Consider the following 17,995-nt stretch of genomic DNA (forward strand, 5'->3'; position numbering starts at 1 on the left):
CACTGTTAGAAACCAGGTTAATTGCTGAATTGCAGGGGGTGTAAAATGCAGTGATTCATTTTTTTGGACACACAATCAACACATATTTTGTTGCATTGGTCTCTGACGCTACATGAAATTAATCCATTAGTGGAGGCTAGCTAAGCTAAACCATACCCGGACAAGGTTGTCATTATTACTTGACAATATTTTTTATGCCAAATACAGAGGGTTTTGAGGGATTCTGTACAATATTTGTAATTTATTTTTTGTATAATAAAATTACTTTTATACATTTGTCCATCATTGAACACTTATGGTACCAAATATCCCTTAAAGGTGAATTTTGAACAAATTAAAAATGTGATTAATTTACAATTAATCATAACTAGGAATGGACACTCAGGTGGTTAATCATCATTAAATATTTTAAGCTATTGACAGTCCCAAGGGAATCACATGATTATTAGTAAATCCTTCACTTCAACAGGCAGTCTCATTGAGTTTGGGTCTTTTTCAGGCTTCAAATCATTACGGTAATAAAGCTGAATGCTGATAAAAATCAGAGCAGAGAGTTATTTCACTGTGAGTTGGTGCTGCTCCTACCTGTCCAGTGAGCTGGGCATAAACCAGTGACCTTTGACCCTGGAAAAGTGTTGTGATTGGTGGAGAGAGAACAGTGACAGACACTCCTTTTGGTAAATCCCATGTGACTGAGATGTCCTGCACCACTGGCTGCAGGGCAAACCGCAGCGACTGCATCACCTGGTGGACAAAACAGTTTCTTCTGAGCTTTTACTTACTCAACTCATGATATTTGTGTAAATACAAATGTGATGTTGCATTTGCATTACTAAAAATGTCCTTACTTTAGGTTGCATCCTGTCCTTTCCTGTGATGAACTGGGCGTGACCTCCTCCTTCCTTGGCAATCCCATTGATGAGAGCAGAGCTGGCTCCTTCCCCGATCCCAAAAGAGAAACACCTGAAATACAGAAGTTTTGTTTGTAAGACACACAACACTACAACATGGGTCAAACTGTGAGATTGTGTTTTTGTTTCACCTGTGGGAACCTGAATTCTTCTTCACCAGATCTATCACTTCTTTGGTGTTGCCCACTTCACCGTCAGTGAAGACAAAGAGCTGGGGAGAAGAGTTTACACCTGGGTTTAGGTCATATATTCATTCATATATATAACAAAGGTGGGGTAAGTATGAGTTTCAAACAAACTGGTTCCTTCAAGATTGTTCTTGTACAACTCTGAGTAAACAAGAAATACTAAGCATGAGCTGCTCCTACAGTATGCCAGATGTAATAAAACACCTGCTGTGGTAACACAACTGGTTTTGATGTGAAAAGAACAATGAAACTTTTGTAAAGTGCTTGTCAAATAAAGAAATAGAAAGATCTGCACTGAAACTGAACTGTTATTGTTGTATGTTGTTGAACATGTTAACCGTGTGTGTGTGTGTGTTACTTGTCTGGGTTGACTGGGAATGCAGCGCTGGCTGTAAATATGTTTGAGGGGCTTCAGGATCTCTGTTCCTCCCAGATTAGCCTCCATCGTCTCAACCTTCTTCACAGCCTCTTCCATGGAGCTCTGGCTGTACTCCACACTCTTACTGCCATCATACAAAGGAATGTAATAGTATTAGTAATATTAATACTTTTTCTTTTTTTAAAAAGAAAGCATTTTTCTAAAATTTGTTACAAAGTTTTTTTTACAATTAAGAAAAAATACAACAACAAGGCACCATCCTCTTCTGTTTTCACCCTGATGTCAAATTGGGATACTTTTAGTAGCTATGAGCCTACTGCAAACAGAAAACCAAGGTTTCTTGCAACAGGTTTAAACTATTGTGACCAGCAAGTGGCAGTGTTTGCTCAGCTTGTTCAACATGCTGGGGTCCAATAATAAGGATTTCAGTTTTGAGAGAGTTCAGTTGTAGGAAGTTGATTGAGATCCAGTTTTGGTGTCATCAAAACAGTTTTGTAGTGAACTCAACTCAGTCTGCTTTATGGGGAGATAAGTTTGAGAATTGTCTGAATAAAAATTAAAATAAAATGGAAACCTGCAGACGACCTACCCAGGGAGGAGCATGGAGAAACAAAATTGGTCCAAGAATTGATTATTGAGAGACTCACGGGAAGAATGAACACATGCACAAAGCAGTAACAAATGTACAGGCACTAATCACAATACAACGCAAGAAAGGGGTAACTTATTTTTTGTCAAAAATGAGATTTTGTCATTTTTGGGACATTAAAGGTCTGCTACATCATGCAGATAAATATCTTGACTCAACGTTATCTTATTTGGGATATATTTGCGGGTGGTTTTCACAGTAACTCCCAAAAACTGTGGTGAAACAACAAGAGAACACAGTAACTAGAGTTACCCTTTTCTTCCTGTGTATAGAATGTTCAACAAGCCCCACTGTACAACAGGCTACTACCATTTTAGAAGCAATGGGAGTTACCCCTTTCTTGCGTTGTATGGCCAGCTTATATTTTGCCTCAATGCACAAACAGACAGAGGTAACTCTGAAATAAGGGTAAAATGTTAAGTTTGAGTTAAATATTTTTACACAGCTAGACTACTACTCGCAAAAGCAAGGATTTGACCAATTTTCAGAATCCTAAGTTCAATACAGTTGACTGGACAACAAAAATACTTTAAACTCATTTTTCTCAGAACTGCACTCTGAGGAGTTACCCCTTTCTTCCGTTGTAGGGCAGAATAGGACACTTCACTAAGTGACATGAGAGATTGACTTACGGGAAGATGTGTTCGAACCTCGACCCAAAACTGTAGATGTTGAAATAGCAGCCCATTGGTAAGCTCTTCAACAGCAGCAGTAGAGTATCCTGAAGGAAGGACAGGGTCGATAGTGAAGGCTACTGTTGAAGAGGGAAACTATCAATGATTTTATGATTGACTTAACACTTGTTGAATACCCTGGCACTGGCAATACGAGACTGATGTCCCATGCCGCGGTTCATAGGTGCACCCATGCTCCCAGATCGATCCATCAAGAACACAAACTCTCCACATTGGGCCAGTGAAGACATCACAGACTGAGGGAACTCAGGGTACAGACTCAGCATCACGACTGGATCACCCATCAGAGTGCCTGAAACACATCATACGTGTTGGAGAATGAACTCTTTCAATTCAAAATAACATCTTCAGTAGTTTTCTCTCACCAGACTGGGCAGAGGCCTGTCCTGCCTCCACCACAGCAGAGGGCTGGTGGGCGTCTTTGTAATAAATCAGAAGTTCAACATCTCTGTCAAACTTGTGTCCTGCAGCCAACTTCACCTGGAGTTCACAAGAACATAACCATCATTTATTAGTTATGTCATGTCTAATTCCTAATATTGAGGAACAACCACACACAGCAGACACATCAGCAGTCTACCTACCGTGGCCTGGGTCTGGTCTGTGTTGAGGTACTGGACCGGGTCCAGGGAACAGTTGGACTCTACTTTAGAGACTGGACGAGGAGAGGACACTCGGGCAGAAAAAGACAGACTGTAGGGAACCAGAGAGGCTGGAACAGAAGTCACCTGGACACTGGCACCTTCACTACCTGGGAGTAGGAGACAAGTTAAGAATAACATAATTAAAGAGACATTAGAGACCGAGAGCTGTTCATCCAGCAGAAGTTCTGGTCGACCACAGAAGATCCTTCAACCTTTTTCAAAAGTTGACATTGCCCACATGTGCATTTAGTTTCTTTAAAACAACTTTTGCAGGGCCAGTGCCACAAGGTACATTGGCAAAACTCTCTCTATGGAAAGCTGTGGTCATGTAAGTGGGTTATGATAAGTTGTTCTTGTGACTTCTCTGCTGTATTTTGCTCCATGAGCTGCAGGGCCAGACCACAGGCAGATCAGTGACTGATACATGAAATCATGTGGCCACAGCCTCACCTCTAGCTGCACTCCCACTCTTGACACAGTTTTACTTCCAGTTAATAAGAATTCATGTGGTTTCACATACAAACGTACAAGGTTAATATACAGTACAGTAGTGTCTCCATTCTCCGAGTGTCTGTGTTCATGTTTTGTTGTATCTGCCGGCATTTTGCACTAAAATCTTAAGAATTGCTTCAACTCTCTCTGCATCTATTTTTTTTCTTGAGTATTTCTAAAAGTAGTTAAGAGTGAAAGTGTAACTGAGCCAAACACCTGACATGTCACACTATTTTTTCACTTCAACCAGTGAATTGACTGGTCACTTGGTACTTCATACTGCTGATACTTGACACTCACTAAAACAATAATGCAGCACAGCAACTAGCAGGTGTTCTGCTGCTGTGTTTCTCTCTGGTCTTTGAGCGTGAGAACTTTGAGCAGTGGGTGGATGGTGCACTTTGTACGCGAAGCTACCAAAAACACAAAACCATCTTGACGTGCACTGTGTTGTCTGGATTTCCTACCCTGAGGTTGGTAGCGAGGGTTGAGCACAGCAGGCAGACAAAACCTCAGCCCGTCATCAGCCTGCACAGCCAGCTCAGTGACGTACTCCAGCCTGATGGAGGCGCTCTCTCCTGGAGGCAGACTGCCCACACTCAGAGTGAATATATCTGGACTCTGCTCACTCTCCTCCAACATGAAGGCCTGCTGACCAGAGCTCAGAGCATCATCGTACTCCTCACGAGCCTGGAGCACAGAGGACACACGTCAACAACATCCACATCAGTGTTTACTGTCTCTTTCAGATCTTTAACAGTGAGATAAACCTCCAGCGTCCAGCTCACCTGCTGCTTCTCCTTCACCTCAGCTACAACCTCTGTCTGTCCAATCTTAGCACTGAAATGACAGACAGCAGCATCTCCAGGCAGAGGGAAGACAAAAACAGCCTCTATTGGTTTGTCCTCCTTGTTCTCGTAGTTCAGGGTGGAGACCACTGTAGCCACATGGTCCCTCACCTCCAGCTCCACCTCGATGCTCTTCAGAGGAACTGACAGAGACACGGATGGAAAAACAATGATGAGCATAAAGACTGGAATGGTAACTGTTGTGTGATATGTAGCTACTGTAAAGCCATCTAAAAAAGAGAGAGAGAGAGAGATCTGTACCTGGTTCCTTCTGGGCAGTTAGTAAACCACAGCGGCAGCTCATTGTACCTGTGCAACAAGGAACAAGGACAAGAGCTTTCTATAGGTTGAATGGTTTAAGGAAGTTATAATTATAGGTGCATGCTCAGCAGTAAGAAATAAACTTAATATTAATCTATGTATTATGATGAATATCAACGAAAATGGGCTATTTTATAAACATAATCGTATATGAGGACAGAAATAGGAATATTCTTATGTGAACAATTCTTTGATCACCACTGCTGTACGTCCGCGTCTGCGCAGTCAGAGCAGATCTTCTGTTTTTATTTATCCAATCAGCTGTTTGCTCGAGGGCAACATAGGAAAATAAAAACTGCATTTTGTATCAGTGTCTGATTCTAACAGGGAACAGAAATTCTTGTGTAAACACATTTAAATGACCCATAATCTAGTGTAACAGTATCAACTATCAACATGTTATGGTTTCTCGTGCGTCTCCTGTCAGTGGTGAACTTGTCAGTTCAGACAACGAGTCGCCTACAGTACTGTATGTCATCTCGGATCACCAGAATAAAAGCACAGAAGGGGAAAAGACATGCTCACCTCTTTTGATCAGCGTTTACGGTGTGAGACACTTTGACTGCAGCTCCTTTTGCTGTGTGTTGTACCGAGACAACTTAAAACAGAGAAAAGTATTTGTCCGATACTGAAAGAGAACTGCCAGTCAGTCACGCCTTCTGGGTATGTTCGATTTCAGTGCAGAAAATCCCCGGAAGGGTGGAGCTTAAAAGTGCCAGACAGGTGAGTCATTGTGTCAGCAGTGTTTGATATTTTTCCCTTTTCTCTCTTGTGTTGTTGTAGCCTAGTAAGCTTATGGACTACTGTGTGTCATTTAGTAACATAAAACATTATATGCTGATTAAACACAATTACATTTGTTCTTATATATATATAATAGATTATACACAAAAACACAAACTCAAGTCACTGAGACAGCACTGTATGTGTGTAACTTTTTTTTTTATTTAATCAAATGTTAAGCAGTAATAACCTACAGAGTGAAAATAGTATTGAACCTAAACTGCTATGCTCCTTCTGATCTCATTTTTTAATGGTATTTCAAAGAGTAGCATAATGTTGAACATTTCATACAGGCTTGTAAAATTTTCTGATCTTAGAAGACCAGATCACAGAGCAGTTGGTTCACTTCTAATTCAAACATTAACATTTGTTTTGTTCAAAGCTTTATTTTCAGTTTATTGTGACAAAAATTTACATAAAACATAAGTTGATACTGGTGAGGGAAGTATGAAGTGCAATTCTGAAAAGTTTAATATGTAGTTGAACTGATATAGAGGACAATATCAAAAAAAGAGACACTTCATAGAGACTGAGTTGTTTCAATGAAAACCTCAGAGCCCCAGGACGTCTCTCTGCACCTTGCAACCCAACAGTGCATTTCCAGCTTCCACACACTCTGCCACACACGGTGCTGAAACAAAGATTTACAAAATATTGATAAAATAAGTCAAACAGCTGATTTTAACCAGCACACACTGTTAAAACTACTCACTATCATGTTTATTACCATTCTGAGCACGGAGCCATGATGCAGCCTTCATAGCCAGGAGCTCCCACTCCTCCTTAGCATCCAACTTGAAAGCATGAAGCCAGATCAGAGCCAGAGTGGTGGCCCACACTTCCTGGTTCACCTGGTTCAGCCAATCAAACAAAATCACATGAGACAGAAAAGGTGACAGGAAATCAAAGAGAGCAAAGTATTTAAAGTATCTCAGGGGAAAAAGTAGCTTGATGTCACTGTTTAATACCAAAACAAGTACAAGTCCCATTGTAGATGCGTGTCATTAAAGGTTACAGTAACCCACCGATGCAGGTTTTGCCTTGTCCAGCTCCTCACTGGTCTTTTCCAGTGCAGCAGCCAGACCTGGACCCAGCAGCCAGCAGCCGGACGCCATCTGGAGGGAAACCAGCTGCAGCAGAGGATCTCTGACAGGCTGTTTGGGAGCGGTGCCTTCGGTCTCTCTAGCACTCATCGCTGAGGAAAAATGGATATAAAAGTGATGAAATTATCCTCATTTTAATAGTGAGGTTGTATCTCTGGTCTGGGCCAATTTGACACAAATATTGGATGTTGGATAAGATAAGATAAAAGCAAGTGCAAAGATTTACACACATACTAATAAAGTCACCGAGAGCTTTGATTCAACTACTTTTGTTCTTGCAGGAGGTTTTTTAAATGTACAAGTTGTTAAGTCGATCAAATGACGGACAAGTGACTCTTAAAATGCACAAATGATAAAATTATTTTTCAAGAGGCTCAGTCTTTCTAACCTGTATAAGAGAGAGCCAATGCAGCTCCTATAAAGTATTTCACATTAAAGCTACAAAAAGAGAATAATCCTCCATAGAAATGTATTTTGTTTCACATTTACATCCAATAATACACAAGTTTGTTCCACTTCTTCCCAGCTTTGTACTTACTGGTCATACAGGGATCAGGATCACAGTCCGGTAAAGAACCTGTTACGATGAAAAAAAGGGTTAGACAAAAAAGCTACAACAACACAACAGACTTGTGAGGTTTTTACAAAACTCCCAACAGTCATGTTTCAAGAAAAAAGCGACATTGTATCACAGGAAAAGTAATTTGTTCCATGGTAACATCAGTTTTCTGTGTTGTGTAGTATTAAAAACATTAACTAAATAATAATGTAATAGCTCAACCTTCCTCACTCATTGCAGTGGGCAGCTACACATGTTGCCAGTGTCAATAAAGTATACAAGAGCTAAAATTTACTTCCATACAGTATTACACATGAAAGCTGCAGAAACCAACAAAAGAGATGTGATCTTCCACAGAGATCTTTTTCTTTTACTCAAGTGTTCACTGAATTTACACTAATACAAAGATGTGTGTTTCACTCACATTCAGCTTCATACTCACTGGCCCGAGGCTTACTGCACCTCCCCTTTCGTAAGGCTAGTGATTGACAGAAAACAATTTTACTGTAGTTCAATGAGTGAAAAATCATTCAGTTAGCTGAAAGGACCCTTAAGAGGTAATCAGCTACAGCAATATACTGTTTTAATGTCCCACTTCTATTCAGCTTTACTTACTGGGTAGAGCGTTAAAGAATCCGTGAATAGGCGGCATCACTGGCATGGGCGCAACAAATTGAAACAAAAGTATTGAGAGCACATGACTGACAAGTCGTTCTTAAAATGTACTAGCTGTAAAATAATATTTCTCCAATCTCCAAAACTTTTGGCTAAAAGAACTTGAAAGAGCAAATCAACAACAACAGATGTGCTGTTTTGTCTAATTCAATATACTATAACCAATTCAGCTTTGTACTTACTGGCTCTACAGGCCCTTAAAACAGGCCCTGCTCCTCCTAGAGATTGAAAAACAAAGTAATGTGGTCAAGATGAAAAATATCAACAACATGAAAATGACTGACAACTTGTACTTAAAATGTATAAGTTGTAAAATAACATTTGCAAATACGAAAGCACATCAGAGCCCAGCTCCTGTAGAGTATTTCACATTAAAGCTACCAAAAGTGACAAATCCTGCCATAGAGGAAGTTACATTAGTTTACTATACTTATGGAAATTCACTCTCACATATGAACTTCAAAAGTCATCTTTAAGATGGAATAAGACAGAGAGTTGAGGACATTGTGTGAAATAATTGTAGTAAATAGTTGTAAAGTTAAGTTTCTTTATTTGTCTCCTGTAGAAACTTGTCTTGGGCGATGCTATAGTACAAAAACATGCATTACACTATATCAACTAAATCACTGGCTCCTGAGCTAAATTAATATTAAAAAAGCTGACACATCCTGACTTGCTGCTCCGGGCAAAACCAGGTATTGTCGGTGACTAACATAAATACCAGAGCCAAAACAACTCCTACTGTACATCCACTATTTCACATTAAATAACAAAAAAAGAGCAATTCAGACACAGAGTCATTTATAAAAATACACTGATGAGATGAGTTCTACCCCCATTCAGCTTTGTACTTACTAACGTTTGTTCCCTTTGCACAGAGCATCACAGGTTGGTGGCATATAGCACCAAGCAAGTGTTCAAGAAAGTAGCCTAAAAGGGAAAAAAAAAGCAAATGTTTGGGATCAAGATTTTATTATTACTGGATGAGAACAGTATTAACTTTTATCTGCTACTGAAAATGCCACTTACTTGGTGTTGGAACATTTCTCCGCGCCAGAGGTCCTTGAAGTGGCTCGCCGCTGCCTTTGTTCACAGCAATGAAGGCAGTGTAGGAGCTGCTCACTCCTGATTGGACACTGAGCTTCACCAGCTTCTCCTTCACTCCTCCATCTTGCCTTCCTCTGTGCTCTCTCTCCTCCATCTCCAGGGAGCGAATCAGAGTCCGAGCACCCAACCTGTGGACTGTTAATCTGCAGACAGGACAGAGGAGTCAACACAGGTCAAATGTTGTCTTAACCGTTAGATAACAATTCAGATATTAGAGATGTAGATGTCATTTATGCTGGATTTTCATCTTGTACTGTGAGGTGACAGTGAAAATCAATGAGTCTTACAATACAATAAAAAAATAGATTTTATTGTACAGTATGTGTGTATCAGTCACTGAGCAGACTTAATTTCTCAGCACAAAATTATTTTGTTAAATACTGCATTTGATTTTATTAAAATAATTCAAATCCAATATTGTAAGTTCACAACCTAATACAAAACAGCAACTGATGGTTTTAAATGAATTTTACCCCGTGTCCTCTTCAGGTTTGAGACTGAAGCGGAGCTGGTTCTCAGAGCGATGACCTGCCAGACTGTACTTCACCGTCACTGAACCGTCTGAAGCCTCTGGACTCTGAGAAAAGTTTTACACTGTTAGAAACCAGGTTAATTGCTGAATTGCAGGGGGTGTAAAATGCAGTGAATCATTTTTTTGGACACACAATCAACGAATGTTTTGTTGCATTGGTCTCTGACGCTACATGAAATTAATCCATTAGTGGAGGCCAACTAAGCTAAACCATCTCTGCTAACCTGGTGCAATTACTCAGCCAATGCTGTCATTATTACTTGACAATATTTCTTATGCCAAATGCAGAGGGTTTTGAGGGATTCTGTAATTGTATTTTTTTTTTGTATAATAAAATTACTTTTATACATAAATATTTGTCCATCACTGAGCACTAATGGCACCAAATATCCCTTTAAGGTGAATTTTGAACAAATTAAAACATACTACAATACTACAATTAATCATAATTAAGAATGGACACACTCATGTGATTAATCGTCATTAAATATTTTTAAGCTATTGACAGTCCCAAGGGAATCACATCACTTCAAATCTTTCACTTCAACAGGCAGTCTCATTGAGTTTGGGTCTTTTTCAAGGCCTCAAATCATTACATTAATAAATCTGAATGCTGATCAAAATCAGAGCAGAGAGGTATTTTACTGTGAGTTGGTGCTGCTCCTACCTGTCCAGTGAGCTGGGCATAAACCAGTGACCTTTGACCCTGGAAAAGTGTTGTGATTGGTGGAGAGAGAACAGTGCCAGACACTCCTTTTGGTAAATCCCATGTGACTGAGATGTCCTGCACAGCTGGCTGCAGGGCAAACCGCAGCGACTGCATCACCTGGTGGAAAAAAAAATACATTTGGTTGGGAGAACTCTTTTTTAAATGTATTCAACAAAGAACTTAATGGTCACATTTTTTATGAAGATGTTTTCATTTATGTTTCTTTCTTTTCTTACTTTAGGTTGCATCCTGTCCTTTCCTGTGATGAACTGGGCGTGACCTCCTCCTTCCTTGGCAATCCCATTGATGAGAGCAGAGCTGGCTCCTTCCCCGATCCCAAAAGAGAAACACCTGAAATACAGAAGTTTTGTTTGTAAGACACACGACACTACAACATGGGTCAAACTGCGAGTGTGTGTTTTTGTTTCACCTGTGGGAACCTGAATTCTTCTTCACCAGATCTATCACTTCTTTGGTGTTGCCCACTTCTCCGTCAGTGAAGACAAAGAGCTGGAGAGAAGAGTTTACACATGAGTTACATAACATCACATCATGTCACTGAAGTAACATAGTAGGCCTGTAACGACACGTGTGTCGAAACTGAAACCGAGACACCTCTGTCGCCAATCAAATGGCAGAACCCATTTCAACGCTCCGCTCCGTGTCTATTTTTTTTTTTTGCTTTGCCCCCTGGGATGGCACAGACAGCAAACTTAAATAGTCTCCACAATGGAGTTAAAGCAGAAGTAAGCGATCCGGTCATTTTCGCTAATGCTGCGTTCGAGGCAGGCTTTTGAAATCGTAAATTACAGCTTCAAGTCACAACTTACGACTTTGTAGCGTTCCAGGCAACCCACTCGTGTTTTTCCGACCTGTTTTACCTGTGAAAGTCACTATAACGGCCACTCGTAACTTCCGACCCGTGAACTCGTACCAGATCGAACTGATACAACTTCACAGGACGGAAAAACACGAGTCTACGAGTTTCCTTGAACGCACCATAACAGTCCTCGTCCCTACGTCGCCACATTCACGGCGTCCCTTGGCTGCACACACAGCCCTGCATGCCGTTCTCTCTCCTCATTGGATAAAAACTGTAGGATACGATAAATGTTTTCTCCTCGGCTCAGAGCAGAGCAGAGGGACTGACAGACCCGTGTTTCGGTCCAAACACTCTATGTAAGTGATTGCTGTCGGAAGATATAACTATTTAAGACTTATATTAACACAAATATATCACTTACTTCTGCTTTAAGTTCTGTTTATTTTTTAACAGCATTTTGTTTGAGAAAAGAGAATAGTTTCTTTGTTTTTAATTTATTATTGTTGTAATTAGGGCTGCCCGTTTATCACCAATAAACACAGTAGATGAGGAGGTGGCTGAGCTGAGGCTGTGTGACAGGTGGGGTGAGGGGTCCGACCGTCCTCGGCGTGGAGCGGTGCGGGCCTCTGACTGCAGCGGGGACCATCATGGATCCGCGGTGAGCGCTTTGGGACCGGGGCTCACGACAGCACCCGCTAATCATTGAAAACAGCGGTGGTAAGTGCTTCCACATCGGAGTAACAACATCGGAAAAAGTCGCTTTTGCCAAAAAGAGAGGGAGAGAGACAGAGAGAGACCTGCCGTGCCGTGAAAAACAACAACACGTGTCACAACTTCCTGTATTTGGCCCTTCAAAATAAAAGCCCTATAGCCTTTCATATACTAGGCTACAGTTCAGTCATATTGATTTTGACTTAATTTTGACAAGATACAGCTCCAAATGTTTGTTTGGGTTTTTTCCTGCGACCAATCGACCAATGAGAATGGTCGGCAAATGTTTTTTTGGACCAGTGCTTGGTCGACTATTTTGCTACCAAAATCTCTTCTTTTTTTAACCTTTAAAAAATTCTAATTGAATCGAATCGTGTATCGAACCGTGGGTCAGAAATCGAGATACAAATCGAATCGTGACTTTGGTGTATCGTTACAGGCAGGGTTCAAAATTAGCGGTCGCCAGTCGCCAATGGCGACTAACTTTGATGCTTAAAAGGAAGCCGGCTGACTGGCCACTCTGGCGAGTGAAAGAAATCCAACTACTTCGTTGTTGATTCCTCCCGACCCGGCTGTGACGCTTGGGTTGTGAGCCAGTGGCGTGCAGATCTTAAAGCTCACAACATGCCGTATAGCAATGATTTGTGACCGATTACAACGCTCACATCACATGTGTGTATTCCTCTCTCTTCAGTCTGGTGTTTGGCTGCACTTTCAATAAGAGAAGTTCCATATAAGCGCGATCAGCAGAGACAGAGCACAATGGATGTGGCATTGATCAGATATCGCAGCGCACATGTTTATTTAACGGCAAAAAATATATATATATATATATGGAACTTTTCTTATTGAAAGTGCAGCCAAACACCAGACTGAAGAGAGAGGAACAGCAGAGCTCCTCTGACAGCTCCTCCGTGGAGCTGCAGGAGAGCTGCAACGTCTTTTTTTTCTTTTCTTTTTTTTATTGCAGCGCCGTTATTACAGGTGATGCACATCTATGTCCGTGTAGCTACATTTATCGTCTGATCTTCCTTCATGGTGCACAGTGTCAGTCCTCCTGTGAAACTTTTAGATACTAAATAATATGACTGAAGGCAGTGGAAGTCTGCACATGTCGACACGCCCCCATGAGTTGACGACATAAGGAGCTAATAAATAAATGTATATGAGTAACTGATAGTATTATTCGGTCAAGTTCTTGTATAGGTTAATGGTTAAACAGTTAACCATGTGCATCCCTAAAATAAACCTTTTAGGGAAAAAGGCAAACTTGACTCCTTTATTCCACACAAAAATATGCTAATAGCTATGATATGTGTTAAAAATGCTTATGAGTGTATTATAACAGTTCAACACAATGAAAAATATACAAAACAGCTATACATAATTTTTGGCCAGTAAAAAAACTTTCTGGCCAGTAGATTTTTAAAGCTTACTAGCCAGTTGGCCAGTGAGCAAAAAAGTTAAGTTTGAACCCTGGTTACAGGCCTATAACATAGCTGTTTTGTGTTGAGTGTGTGTGTGTGTGGTCTGTGTTTTACTTGTCTGGGTTGACTGGGAATGCAGCGCTGGCTGTAAATATGTTTGAGGGGCTTTAGGATCTCTGTTCCTCCCAGATCAGCCTCCATCTTCTGGACTTTCTTCACAGCCTCTTCCATGGAGCTCTGGCTGTACTCCACACTCTTACTGCCATCATACAAATGAATGAACACATGCAAAGGCACTAAAGACTGATTACAAGAAGGCTCTTTGCAAAGTGACATGAGGGAATGACTTACGGAAACATGTGTTCATAGTCTGACCCAAAACTGTAGATATTGAAATAGCAGCCCATTGGTAAGCTCTTCAACAGCAGCAGTAGAGTATCCTGAAGGAAGGAGAGGGTCGATAGTTGAGGTTACTGTTTGAGAGGTAAACTATAAATTATTTTATGATTGACTTAATACTTGTTGAATACCCTGGCACTGGCAATACGAGATGCTCCCTGAACTTCACTGTATCTATCATCCATGCTCCCAGATTGATCCATCAAGAACACAAACTCTCCACATTGGGCCAGTGAAGACATCACAGACTGAGGGAACTCAGGGTACAGACTCAGCATCACGACTGGATCACCCATCAGAGTGCCTGAAACACAATGTTTATTCCAAAAATGTTACTTAGTTGTAAAATGAGTACCTTTTTTCTACAAAATAACATCTTCAGTAGTTTTCTCTCACCAGACTTGGCAGAGGCCTGTCCTGCCTCCACCACAGCAGAGGGCTGGTGGGCATCTTTGTAATAAATCAGAAGTTCAACATCTCTGTCAAACTTGTGTCCAGCAGCCAACTTCACCTGGAGTTCATAAAAACACTCATAAACATCATTAAAGTTATGACATGTCCTCCTAATGTTGAGGAACAACCACACACAGCAGACACATCGGCAGTCTACCTACCGTGGCCTGGGTCTGTTCCGTGTTGAGGTACTGGACCGGGTCCAGGGAACAGTTGGACTCTACTTTAGAGACTGGACGAGGAGAGGACACTCGGGCAGAAAAAGACAGACTGTAGGGAACCAGAGAGGCTGGAACAGAAGTCACCTGGACACTGGCGCCTTGACTATCTCCACCTTCACTTCCTGTGAACAATTTAGGATAGCGTTTAGCTCAATGCTAATGGCAGCATGCTAACATGTGAATGTAAAGCAGGAGGAATGTTTACTATGACTCGATGGTTGTGCTCAAGGACAGTCTGAGGATAAAGACATGAGGATTTATCTACTGGATGTTATGGATATCTGTACCAGTTCATGGACGGCAAACCATCTAATCATGGTTTGTCATCCAGGATTGGTTGGTGTGATTATAACCCAACCTGAGGACATTTAAAATAAAGAACTTCCCCAAATAGCCGAGATGTTCCAGTCTGGACTGAATCTGAATCTGACTGACTGACATGACCGTTGGTATCTTTGAAACATCCAGTTAGTATGGCTAAAATACATTCAGCTCTTCATCTCAATTTCAGCCACTGTGATTAAGAATAAAGGTTCTTGGTGAAAGTACTCTTCCCACTATGTGAATATCAAAACTGACTTGACTAAAACATCCCAGATCCCTTTGCAGCAGAGCAACTAGCAGGTGTTCTGCTGCTGTGTTTCTCTCTGGTCTTTGAGCGTGAGAACTTTGAGCAGTGGGTGGATGGTGCACTTTGTACATGAAGCAACCAAAAACACAAAACCATCTTGATGTGCACTATGTTGTCTGGATTTCCTACCCTGAGGTTGGTAGCGAGGGTTGAGCACAGCAGGCAGACAAAACCTCAGCCCGTCATCAGCCTGCACAGCCAGCTCAGTGACGTACTCCAGCCTGATGGAGGCGCTCTCTCCTGGAGGCAGACTGCCCACACTCAGAGTGAATATATCTGGACTCTGCTCACTCTCCTCCAACATGAAGGCCTGCTGACCAGAGCTCAGAGCATCATCGTACTCCTCACGAGCCTGGAGCACAGAGGACACACGTCAACAACATCCACATCAGTGTTTACTGTCTCTTTAGGATCTTTAACAGTGAGATAAACCTCCAGCGTCCAGCTCACCTGCTGCTTCTCCTTCACCTCAGCTACAACCTCTGTCTGTCCAATCTTAGCACTGAAATGACAGACAGCAGCATCTCCAGGCAGAGGGAAGACAAAAACAGCCTCTATTGGTTTGTCCTCCTTGTTCTCGTAGTTCAGGGTGGAGACCACTGTAGCCACATGGTCCCTCACCTCCAGCTCCACCTCGATGCTCTTCAGAGGAACTGACAGAGACACGGACGCAATGGACACAAAAGAATAGTAACAGAAATGTATCACTGCAGTGATTGAAGATGTAAAACTAAGGTTGCAAATTTGCTGGATTCTGTGCAACTTACGTTCAACATTGAGGCCCAAATCAAATTTAAATGATAAAATATCAGGATGCACAAGCCAATTCACACAATCACTCTTTGTTATTATACATGTATAAATACCAAGGCCATAACATAGATAGATAGATAGATAGATAGATAGATAGATAGATAGATAGATAGATAGATAGATAGATAGATAGATAGATAGATAGATAGATAGATAGATAGATAAAATTGTTGGAGGTTGCGGTTATGAAGAAAACGTAGGAAATACATTTTTCACATGATTTAATTGTAATATCCATAATTATACAAATAAGATGTGCTCAATGTGCTGTACCTGGTTCTTTATTGGCAGTAAGCAGCCCACAGCAGTTCATCGTGTCAATCCAACAGGTGATAAACACAGGATAGTTACTGCTGTAGATAGAACATAAAGATCAACAAATATTAAATTATATTAGCTTGTTTTTTAACTAAAAATGTTCTCTTACCTACAGTAATACCCAAGACTTGCAATTTTATTGATTGGTATTTGTACTGTTTGTGGGTCAGGAAGGGACCGTGTCTAGTAAAATGACCAACATAACACAAAATAAGAAAAAAACAGCACAAATGAGGTAGCACAGTGACATCCTGCACCTACACAGGTACCACAGGTTATACGGGTTGTTCTTAACCGTATGGAAACAATGTAATGGTTGCATACCTTCACGAAGACAGTGCAAGAAATGACAGGCGCGCAGCTCCTGGCTGAGTGCAGACTCATGTACAGTCAAGACACGCCCACATTGCCGCTCATATAAAATATTCAGGTCGTCAGCTGGAGACGCTTCGATCGCGTAATGTGGTATTTCCTTGGTCGTTGTTTCCAGCGGTCCACAAAAATCTAAATAACGAGCGCAGATCGATGTCGACGTACATTAACCAAACTTCAAATAAAATAAATTAAAATACACAGCAACCTTTCTTGATTTTCTGCAAAACTGAATGGGTTCCTGTTCGGTCCATCCATTTACTAAATTCGGCGCAAATCGGCTCTCTACTCATTTAATCCTGATCACAAACAAACCAAAAGACACCGGTGAAGCCCGGTGTTTATTCATAAGCGAGTCAGACATGCAGTGTTGTGATCGTTGAAAAGGTGGTGGATGACAACAAGCTCACAATGAATTTCAGCAGCCTCGTGTAATGCGTTTGTGTTTGTCCAAAGGATAGTTATGAACTACAGTACCCTACACTGATTCACCCCCGATTTACTTTCACTTTCTGTTGAGTTTTGTGTGCGACTGTGCGTAAGTGGGGGGTGGCGTACGTGGGCTCAGAGAGAAACTGATCCTTTTTTATCATTTCTATCACATTTCCATACGTACATTGTACCACATTATTAAATTAAATAAACTGAAAATACTGACCTGATGTAAAAAAAAAAAAAAAAAAAAAAGTCACACATGCTCCCCTTTTTTTTATTAATGCAAAATGTAAACTGACTAGTTCTTCTTTTGTAGGTTTATTGCACAGCCCCAAATATATTTCATTCATGTGTATTTTAAGGGTGTGTTTAATTCCTGGCATTTGGGGTTGATAAGAGTTTTTATTGTCTGTTTGTGGTCGTCACATGACATGTATTTTCCATTGTCTGTTGAGGTTTGAGAGTTTTACGAGAAACTGGCATCAACCGTGTACTGGCGTTAACAATTCAGCCCCCACAACAGTTAAAAGTGGAAGGCCAAAGGTGTTGATAGGCATGACAGGATGAGAGCGGCAAAAAGACATTCGTTGGAAAATGGGAAGTAAATTCCCTGAAAAGGATCTTCACTAACTTCTGCAGTCTGTTAGGACTGTTAACTTATATTGTTATTAAAATATAAACAACACACACATTAGAAGTTAGAGTAGGAAGAGTAGGTGTATTTGTAACGTGTAAAGCAAAGCATGTGGTTGATGTGATAGTGGTAAAACTGGGTCGTGAGAACGAAGCAGAAAGCA

General features: G+C 41.0%; 2 protein-coding genes across 2 annotated transcripts; both read right to left on the bottom strand.

Annotated features, from left to right (window-relative positions):
- Positions 1-6,306: 6,306 nt before the first annotated feature.
- LOC146975811 (von Willebrand factor A domain-containing protein 5A-like) lies at positions 6,307-7,107 on the bottom strand. The gene is made up of 3 exons (XM_085795052.1): positions 6,936-7,107; positions 6,638-6,761; positions 6,307-6,541 (listed from the first exon to the last, which is right to left on the bottom strand). Exons 1-3 carry the CDS (start codon positions 7,101-7,103, stop codon positions 6,462-6,464), a joined length of 372 nt encoding a protein of 123 aa, XP_085651178.1. The 5' UTR covers positions 7,104-7,107; the 3' UTR covers positions 6,307-6,461.
- A 2,149-nt stretch (positions 7,108-9,256) lies between these two features.
- LOC146975812 (von Willebrand factor A domain-containing protein 5A-like) lies at positions 9,257-16,386 on the bottom strand. Its single transcript, XM_085796661.1, has 13 exons — positions 16,347-16,386; positions 15,711-15,913; positions 15,390-15,612; positions 14,570-14,751; positions 14,352-14,466; positions 14,087-14,259; positions 13,908-13,996; positions 13,671-13,815; positions 11,026-11,105; positions 10,832-10,946; positions 10,554-10,712; positions 9,828-9,931; positions 9,257-9,497 (listed from the first exon to the last, which is right to left on the bottom strand). The coding sequence occupies exons 1-13, from the start codon at positions 16,384-16,386 to the stop codon at positions 9,257-9,259; spliced, it is 1,869 nt and encodes a 622-aa protein (XP_085652787.1).
- Between the last annotated feature and the right edge of the window lie 1,609 nt (positions 16,387-17,995).

This window comes from Trachurus japonicus, chromosome 13, assembly GCF_045865225.1.
Source record: "Trachurus japonicus isolate A0001 chromosome 13, Traja_1.0".
Lineage (NCBI taxonomy): Eukaryota > Metazoa > Chordata > Actinopteri > Carangiformes > Carangidae > Trachurus > Trachurus japonicus.

Bases quoted from the DNA above. Each gene is read 5' to 3' on its own strand.
- LOC146975812 (XM_085796661.1), bottom strand. From the start codon at position 16,386: ATGAACTGCTGTGGGCTGCTTACTGCCAATAAAGAACCAG. The intron at 13,997-14,086 runs GTATTCAACAAG...TCCTTCCTTCAG, and splicing joins CTCGTATTGCCAGTGCCAGG to GATACTCTACTGCTGCTGTT. The intron at 9,932-10,553 runs GTAGGAGCAGCA...AACTTTTCTCAG, and splicing joins ATGCCCAGCTCACTGGACAG to AGTCCAGAGGCTTCAGACGG.
- LOC146975811 (XM_085795052.1), bottom strand. From the start codon at position 7,103: ATGAGTGCTAGAGAGACCGAAGGCACCGCTCCCAAACAGCCTGTCAGA. The intron at 6,762-6,935 runs GTGGGTTACTGT...TGGCTGAACCAG, and splicing joins ACAAGGCAAAACCTGCATCG to GTGAACCAGGAAGTGTGGGC. The intron at 6,542-6,637 runs GTAATAAACATG...TCTTTGTTTCAG, and splicing joins ATGGCTCCGTGCTCAGAATG to CACCGTGTGTGGCAGAGTGT.